At 47.3% G+C, this 9,303-nt stretch overlaps 1 protein-coding gene and 1 long non-coding RNA gene across 2 annotated transcripts; one reads left to right on the top strand and one right to left on the bottom strand.

Annotated features, from left to right (window-relative positions):
* Positions 1-535: 535 nt before the first annotated feature.
* LOC114138078 (uncharacterized) lies at positions 536-2,923 on the bottom strand. Its single transcript, XR_003594147.1, has 3 exons — positions 2,638-2,923; positions 1,031-1,177; positions 536-929 (listed from the first exon to the last, which is right to left on the bottom strand). It is a non-coding gene; the product is annotated as an uncharacterized LOC114138078 (long non-coding RNA).
* Positions 2,924-3,412: 489 nt separating this feature from the next.
* On the top strand, positions 3,413-6,225 carry LOC114138054 (protein phosphatase 1 regulatory subunit 3C-B). The gene is made up of 2 exons (XM_028007080.1): positions 3,413-3,567; positions 4,294-6,225. Exons 1-2 carry the CDS (start codon positions 3,554-3,556, stop codon positions 5,306-5,308), a joined length of 1,029 nt encoding a protein of 342 aa, XP_027862881.1. The 5' UTR covers positions 3,413-3,553; the 3' UTR covers positions 5,309-6,225.
* Positions 6,226-9,303: the final 3,078 nt, after the last annotated feature.

The following is a 9,303-nucleotide window of genomic DNA, read 5'->3' as shown; positions in this document are numbered from 1 at the left end:
GCAGATACACCAGAATGCTTCCCACTCATGACGGATGCACCGTCATAACCCTGTCCCACTAGGTTATTCCTGTAGTCCAGACCATGTTTCTCAAGACAGCTAATGATCATTGCACTAAGACCTGCTGCATTAAGGCTTTCAGCTGCCTGGAAACATAGGAAGCTTTCGTGGATGACACCATTGTAATAATATCGTACAACCAAAGACATTTGTTCCTTTTTTTGCAAGTCTTTTGTTTCATCTGCAATAACACTGAACACTTCACATTCCTTCACTTCTTTTATGATTTCAGTCTGTACCATCTCTGCTAAGCCCTGAAGAATTTCATTTTGGATTTGATGACTTGTGTATTTTGCATTGGCACATCCTCTAAGCTTTTTTTCAATTAACTAACTGATCATGCTTTGCTATTTCATCCAATATAGCCAAAAAGTTTCCCTTATTTCTAGAGTCCCCAGACTCTCGATGACCCCTTTGAGCAATATTTTGTGTTGCAGTCAAAAGAAGAACATCGGCTATTGTTTTAATATAATAACGGTTTTCTTCCACCACTTTTTTCCGGTTTGTGTTTATAGAATTTAGCATGGTTGTATTTCCCTCATTAGCCCTTTTATATTGACTCCATGCATACATTGCATTTACATGGTGCTCTAACTTTGAGTGAAGCTTAAATCCAGACTCCTTGGACAATGCCTTTTTCCAATTACTGAAGCCGGAATGCGAAGCAAAGACACTATCTGGTGCATTAGGCAAAGAAAAATGCCTACAGGCAAAGCAGTAGGAGGAGTCTTTAATAACAGAATATTCTAACCAAGAATAGTCTTTGTACCAGGAGCTGTGAAAAGTTCTCTTTCTTGTTCCATGCTGAGTTCTGGGGAAGTTTGTCAAACTTGGCTGAACAGGGCCCTGTTCTTTTGACTTTGAAATATCTGGAATACAAACACAATGGTTATGTACACATAATTTACATGATCATTATGTCATGTAAATTGTGCAGCTACTAAGCAGGTCTTAGTGTAAGTAAAATTACCACTGGGTCCTTTTGGAAAAGCAAAAGGAGTGCTGGACACTGCTGAGAAGAGATCAGTGGTATCTCCTGCAATTGCCCCTTCTGGCTCATCATCATCCTGGTCAGGCGCAGAGCTTTCTGTGTTTTCAGACTCCTCCTTTGATGGAACTACGTTGTAAAAACAGTACATTAACATAATTGAACCAACAATTAAAGAAACACATTAGCAGAAGCCAGCAAGTAAAAATAACCTAAAACGGGGCAGGAATTTGACTGTTTCTGTAGATACTCTGACCTGGTGATGGTGGATTGGTGTTTGCCAGACTTTCTTTCTCGTGACTGTTCTCAGGACATGAGCTACCAGGACTGCTGATGTCAGAGCTGAACCCTGTTTGATCTGTGCCTGATTTGCTTCTTTTTATAAAGAAGCTGTCTATCCTGCCTCCCTGTCTTTTCATTCTCAACTGACCCTAGGAAAAAAAACAAGCCAGTCATGTTATGCCAAGTATCACTTCCTATTACTTAGTGTTAATAGATCCCCACTTCCAGTGTGTAGGTCAGGGGAAACAGACTGTGGCTGTATGTTCAGCATTCAAACTTCTCAGCTACTGGACCGACTAACCTGTTTTTGTTCATGATCATTATCGACTTTATTTATAAAGCACTTTAACAGCAGCCAGAGCTGAAATAAAGTGCTAAACATCAGCGATAAGATAAAAGAAAACATAAAAGAAAATGACAAAGCTAAACACATAAGAATTTAAATAAATTAAACATTTCATGGAAAACATAATAAAGCAAAAAGAGTAACAGATTAAATTGTCACAAGTTCATGCCCTTTCCTAGGGGAAACGGAACCTCTAACAAAGTGTTGCCGTTTCATAGAAAATGTTTAGAAAAGAATTAGTAAAAATAGCAAATGTCAGTGGGGAACTTGTGTGGAGTTTTTTCACTCATTTTATAGTACAAGCTGGCTCCATTAGCATTACCTTTCACAGGTAAGAAAGAAAGAACACAATTTTATGAACAGAATTTCTTGACTTTGTGGCCAAACGACAGCTTCTGAGCCAATAAATATTTCCCATGTAATTATATTGGCCAGAAGTAACTACTCTGATTTTTATTTTCTTAGTATAGCTAACATTTTTCATTCTGTATAGTTTTATTTAATGCGAGAGCTAATAAGAAATCGCTGTTAGAAAGAAAGAGCATTACAGACCAGAGGATTTTGGCAGGTCATATAATCAGGAATGTCGTGATCCATTCTGTCTGATAACACATGCACCACGTTGGATACTTTTTTTTTTACTTCCCGTATTTATCCTCCCGACATTGTTCAGGCAGACGTGAGTGGTAAACACACTGAAACACGTCAGCGTCAGCGTCTTTACAATACTTTTTGCTTCTGCGTGCATTACGAGTCTGACTGGCAGACGTGACGTATCATAGGAACTGGCCGACTCGCTCACTAAGTCGGCGTCTACGTATGTCTATAGCTGTAGCATTGTTAGCTTGATGCTCGCAACTTATAGTAGTAACTCAACTACCAGAAACTATTTCCTGGCTGAGCACAAAATGTTTTTAACGGGGTTTTTTTATTGGTAGTAGTAAACCATTGTAAAACTTACCTTTGAAGTCAGATTATCCGTCTTGGAGTCAAATCGACTGTATTCCTCTTAGCTGTACAATATTTCTCTATCGTCTCTTCGCGGTTCTCCTTCTCTTCTTCTGTTGGGTCAACTCTGTTGTGTCCAAATGGTGTATCACAATAAACGTAAATGGTGCATATCGCCCCCTGCTGCTTTTGAGCAGTCACAACAGTCACAAGTGTCACAACCCATTGTGGTACATAGTGCTACCTACTGTGAAGGAATGACTGGGTGTCGTGACATGTCGATCATTTGGGGGGGCCGCTGGGGGAGCCAATCAGATGGCTGGGGGGGCACTGGCCCCCCCGGCCCCCCCTCTAGCTCCGCCTCTGTCATCTGATGATGTAATTTTTAAATATTAAATATGTTTTGCAACCTTTTTACCAAATACTTTTTATTTTTACTTGAGTAAAAATATGTTGATGTAGTTCTACTCCTACTCAGTTGTCTTTACTGGATGAGATGATGTGATGAAGTTGCTTTGAGAGACTTTTATTCATGAACGGTTCTATAACGGGATGTTGGTTCCGGTCCAGAGGATCCTCCCCGGCAGCCAGCAGGGGTCCATCACGGTTCTCTTACTGCTGCTGAGGCAACAAGCCGAGGAATGTCAGCCATGACGCGTCACTCCCCCAATCAGCTGGCCCGCAGCCAGGCCTGCTGGCAGCTGATTGGCCGCTGCGGACTGGCCTTTGGCTTCCCCATTGGCTGCCTGCGCAGCCCAGATGACTGCATATGCAAATGTTGCGTTGCAGGCAGTTGAAATCGCAGAGTGCTGAGCAAAGCCCGGCACTGAGGGAGCGAAGCGAAGGGGGAGTGACCGCAGCATGAGACCCGCAGCGCTGGACTGAAAACCTTCTGCCTTTTTCTCCTCGGAGGCTCCGATTCTGTTTCCATGAGTGCTGCAAGGTAAGAAACATCAGAACTGTAACTATAGAGCTCGTTTAGATGAAATGAGCTCTAAAGTTTATGTAGGAAGAGTTCAAATGTGACCTAAATGTGTCAAATCTTTGCGTCAGCTCAGCTGAAACATATTTCAGTCTCTAGTTTCTAGTGCAAATATCTTGATATACCAGAAATAAGAGAAGTTTGCAGAAGTAAACAGTTTGTTTTAGAATAAAAAGAAAAAGTCTTTATTGTCCTGCAAGTCCAGGTGAAGCAGCAGCTTCAGGTATAAAAGCTAAAAAAAGGTTTTAAAGTGTTAAAAACATAACAATAAAGAAAAATAATTTACTATACCAGACTAGTGAATAATGTGGAGTTATTACAAATAAAAACATTCAGGATGTGAGTCGGATCACTTGTCCAAAAATAAAGTCAATAATTCTTTAATATTTATAATAAAAGTACTGTTTCCCCTGGTAGATCATTTCATTTATAATAAAACGTTTCCTCCAGTGCAACTGTTTCATTAATGTTAAGAACTTATCTTGCTAAGTAGCTGCTTGTACATTAGTTTGGTTTTATTTAAGATATTTGCACCTGAAACTAGACTGAACAGCTCGGTGAGGCTGCGTGTTTCTGCAGTGTGTTGATTTTAAACGGTTTGATAGTAAAAGAAGTTGAATTGGTTTTTACAGCCGTCCAGATTCTGATCCTTCTGGAACTTTCTGGTTCCTCCTCTCTCTCCCTCAGTGTGCTCACGTCCTTCAATCCATCCGCGATGCCTGGCCCAGTGATGACCGACGTGGCGATGAGGTTCTACATCAGCCACTCTCCGCCTCCTCTGCGGAGCTTCATCAGCTCCTATGGCGACCTGCAGCGGGCCAAGAACCGGGCCAACCAGCCCAGCGCCCGCAGCCGCAGCCAGCAGCTCTACAAGCCGCTGCGGCCCTGCCTCAGCAGCCAGCGCCGGGCGGCCGACAACGGCGCCCACGTGGCCTGGGCCAAGAAGAAGCCCATGAAGAAGAGCGTTGTGTTCGCCGACACCAAGGGTCTGTCGCTCACCGCCATCCACGTTTTCTCCAAGTTCGACGACGAGCCGTACCAGAACAAGCCGGTGGACGGGATCGCGGAGGAGCTGCAGTTCGAGATGAGCGACCTGGAGAACGCCACCATGGACCTGAAGATCAGCTCGGTGCGCAGCCTGGCGCTTGAATTCAAGCAGCCCTCCGCCGACTACCTGGACTTCCGGAACCGGCTGATCCGGAACTGCGTCTCCCTGGAGAACTGCTCGCTGCAGGAGCGCTCGCTGACCGGCACCATCAAGGTCCGGAACGTGGGCTATGAGAAGTCGGTGCAGGTACGGGTCACCTACGACTCGTGGGCGACCTTCAGCGACGTCGACTGCAGCTTCCTGAACAACGTCTACGGCTGCCAGGACACCGACACCTTCGCCTTCGAGCTGGAGCTCCCGGCGTACACCCCGCCCCAGAACCGGATCGAGTTCTGCATCTGCTTCCGGGTCCAGGGCCAGACCTACTGGGACAATAACGAAGGCAAGAACTACCCTCTGAAGCACGTCGGCTGGAGCGGAGAGGGCATGAGCAGAGACTCTGCGGCGCAGCAGAAACCGGCGGAACACAAAGCCGGGGTCGCCAAGGTCCCGGAGCTGGACTTCGATCAGTTCGGCAGCCCACGCATGTCCAGCGGACTGTTCCCGGGCTGGCAGAGCTGGGGTCACATCGACAACACCGTGCCTTACTGGTGAGAGCGCCAGAGCCAGCTCCGGGCCTGAGTCCAATCGACTCAAAGCAAACTGAACCTGAAGGTACAAAAACCAGACAAAACCCCGAGTTCAACTGACCTGCTTTCAGCCGGAACCGCTCACTGGGCCGGTCAATGATTAAACTGGAGGAGCAGGAGGGAAGTCCGGCAGAGAATCACCTGAAAACAGCTCTGCTCTGTAAAATATGTTGAAATGTGCCTTCTCTTTGTGCCTGCCCACTAAAATAAAGACTCTTAGTGCACATGAGGACGGGATGCATTAGCTGAACATGCACTGATTGAGATGTCCCTCTCAATGTGACAACGTCTGTAAGCTGAGGGAAATGAATTACTGGTATTAATCCTTCATATTGAAGGGAAAGCTTGGGGAGTGCATGGCCACAGAAAACACAGCTGATTCATTTGTAATGAAGCAAAACACTAAACCTGCTGCGCCTTCTGTCAAACGTAGAAAGTTCGCACACGATTCAGAATCGCCTCGGTTGTACAAACAGGAGTCATGCAGCCCTTTCTTTCCCTCCATGTAGATTGCACATGTCTGTCTGGTAAATGAGCTCGATCCGAGGAACTGAGCTGCTATGAAGATGTCACAAGAAAAAGCTGGAACGTGATTGGTTGGCTATGAAAGTGAGGAAGTTTGGAAACGTGTGAGGTTCTGGTACGTGCAGAGAAAAGTGTTGTAAAGTCTGAATGTGTCGTTTCCTTTAGCTGTTTTTACAAAGTGCAATTGTTCATGTGTGTACAGAACATGTGGATGCAGCGGACATGTTTCCTTTTCTGTCTGAAGAAAAGGTTCAATCCGCGGCGTTTTGAGTCTCACTTGAAGGCGTGTCGCTGACGCGCACCATGTTGGTTTGTATTTCCTTTTTTGAAATAAATTTCTATATTTGTGCTAACGAGTCGACGCCTCCAGTGTCTTTTATTGAAATAAACATCACAAAAACCCAATAAACAATATAAAAACCAAATCAAAACCTTACAAAAACTCCTAGATTAAAGCTAAAATCAGATTTTCTCACCAGTAGCAGCTAAAATATTACACAACACAAGCTGAGCGTCTTTCTGAGACGGTTATGATACATAAAGAATGTTTGTAAACATCGGAGCAAAACCAAAACAACTCAAACATGGAGGAGATTCAGGAATAATTCAGGAGTGAACAAAGTTTTCCTGCAGACCGGATACCAAAACCAAACCAGAACTGTTTATATAACTGGGACCAGTTCACCCAGACTGGGACCAGTTCACTCAGACTGAGACCAGTTCACTCAGACTGGGACCAGTTCACTCAGACTGGGACCAGTTCACTCAGACTGAGACCAGTTCACTCAGACTGGGACCAGTTCACCCAGACTGAGACCAGTTCACTCAGACTGGGACCAGTTCACCCAGACTGAGACCAGTTCACTCAGACTGGGACCAGTTCACTCAGACTGGGACCAGTTCACTCAGACTGAGACCAGTTCACTCAGACTGGGACCAGTTCACTAAGACTGGGACCAGTTCACCCAGACTGGGACCGGTTCACTCAGACTGAGACCAGTTCACTCAGACTGGGACCAGTTCACCCAGGCTGGGACCAGTTCACCCAGACTGGGACCAGTTCACTCAGACTGAGACCAGTTCACTCAGACTGGGAGCTGTTCACTAAGACTGGGACCAGTTCACTCAGACTGGGACCAGTTCACTCAGACTGAGACCAGCTCACCCAGACTGGGACCAGTTCACTCAGACTGGGACCAGTTCGCCCAGACTGAGACCAGTTCACTCAGACTGAGACCAGTTCACCCAGACTGAGACCAGTTCACTCAGACTGGGACCAGATCACTCAGACTGAGACCAGTTCACCCAGACTGGGACCAGTTCACTCAGACTGGGACCAGTTCGCCCAGACTGAGACCAGTTCACTCAGACTGAGACCAGTTCACCCAGACTGAGACCAGTTCACCCAGACTGAGACCAGTTCACTAAGACTGGGACCAGTTCACCCAGACTGGGACCAGTTCACTCAGACTGGGACCAGTTCACTCAGACTGGGACCAGTTCACCCAGGCTGGGACCAGTTCACTCAGACTGGGACCAGTTCACCCAGACTGGGACCAGTTCACTCAGACTGAGACCAGTTCACTCAGACTGGGACCAGTTCACTCAGACTGGGAGCTGTTCACTAAGACTGGGACCAGTTCACTCAGACTGAGACCAGTTCAACCAGACTGGGACCAGTTCACTCAGACTGGGACCAGTTCGCCCAGACTGAGACCAGTTCACTCAGACTGAGACCAGTTCACCCAGACTGAGACCAGTTCACTCAGACTGGGACCAGATCACTCAGACTGAGACCAGTTCACTCAGACTGGGACCAGTTCACTCAGACTGAGACCAGTACGCTCAGACTGGGACCAGTTCACTCAGACTGAGACCAGTTCACTCAGACTGGGACCAATTCACTCAGACTGGGACCAGTTCACCCAGACTGAGACCAGTTCACTCAGATTGGTACCAGTTCACCCAGACTGAGACCAGTTCACTCAGATTGGGACCAGTTCACTAAGACTGGGACCAGTTCACTCAGACTGAGACCAGTTCACTCAGACTGAGACCAGTTCACCCAGACTGGGACCAGTTCACTCAGACTGGGACCAGTTCACTCAGACTGAGACCAGTTCACTCAGACTGGGACCAGTTCACTCAGACTGAGACCAGTTCACTCAGACTGTGACCAGTTCACTCAGACTGGGACCAGTTCACTCAGACTGAGACCAGTTCACCCAGACTGAGACCAGTTCACTCAGACTGGGACCAGTTCACTCAGACTGGGACCAGTTCACTCAGACTGAGACCAGTTCACTCAGATTGGGACCAGTTCACTCAGACTGAGACCAGTTCACTCAGACTGGGACCAGTACGCTCAGATTGGGACCAGTTCACTCAGATTGGGACCAGTTCACTCAGACTGAGACCAGTTCACTCAGACTGGGACCAGTACGCTCAGATTGGGACCAGTTCACCCAGACTGGGACCAGTTCACTCAGACTGAGACCAGTTCACTCAGACTGGGACCAGTACGCTCAGATTGGGACCAGTTCACCCAGACTGGGACCAGTTCACCCAGACTGGGACCAGTTCACTCAGACTGGGACCAGTTCACCCAGACTGAGACCAGTTCACTCAGACTGGGACCAGTTCACTAAGACTGGGACCAGTTCACCCAGACTGGGACCAGTTCACTCAGACTGGGACCAGTTCACCCAGACTGGGACCAGTTCACTCAGACTGAGACCAGTTCACTCAGACTGGGACCAGATCACTCAGACTGAGACCAGTTCACTCAGACTGGGACCAGTTCACCCAGACTGGGACCAGTTCACTCAGACTGGGACCAGTTCACTCAGACTGGGACCAGTTCACTCAGACTGGGACCAGTTCACCCAGACTGGGACCAGTTCACTCAGACTGGGACCAGTTCACTCAGACTGGGACCAGTTCACCCAGACTGGGACCAGTTCACTCAGACTGAGACCAGTTCACTCAGACTGGGACCAGATCACTCAGACTGAGACCAGTTCACTCAGACTGGGACCAGTTCACTAAGACTGGGACCAGTTCACTCAGACTGGGACCAGTTCACTCAGACTGAGACCAGTTCACCCAGACTGGGACCAGTTCACTCAGACTGAGACCAGTTCACTCAGACTGGGACCAGTTCACTCAGACTGAGACCAGTTCACTCAGACTGGGACCAGTTCACTCAGACTGAGACCAGTTCACTCAGACTGTGACCAGTTCACTCAGACTGAGACCAGTTCACCCAGACTGGGACCAGTTCACTCAGACTGAGACCAGTTCACTCAGACTGGGACCAGTTCACTCAGACTGAGACCAGTTCACTCAGACTGGGACCAGTTCACTCAGACTGAGACCAGTTCACTCAGACTGAGACCAGTTCACTCAGATTGGGACCAGTTCACTCAGACTGAG

This window comes from Xiphophorus couchianus, chromosome 22 (assembly GCF_001444195.1).
Source record: "Xiphophorus couchianus chromosome 22, X_couchianus-1.0, whole genome shotgun sequence".
NCBI classification, from domain to species: domain Eukaryota; kingdom Metazoa; phylum Chordata; class Actinopteri; order Cyprinodontiformes; family Poeciliidae; genus Xiphophorus; species Xiphophorus couchianus.
The sequence above is the reverse complement of the archived record's forward strand: the minus strand, read 5'-3'. Positions and strand labels throughout refer to the sequence as shown.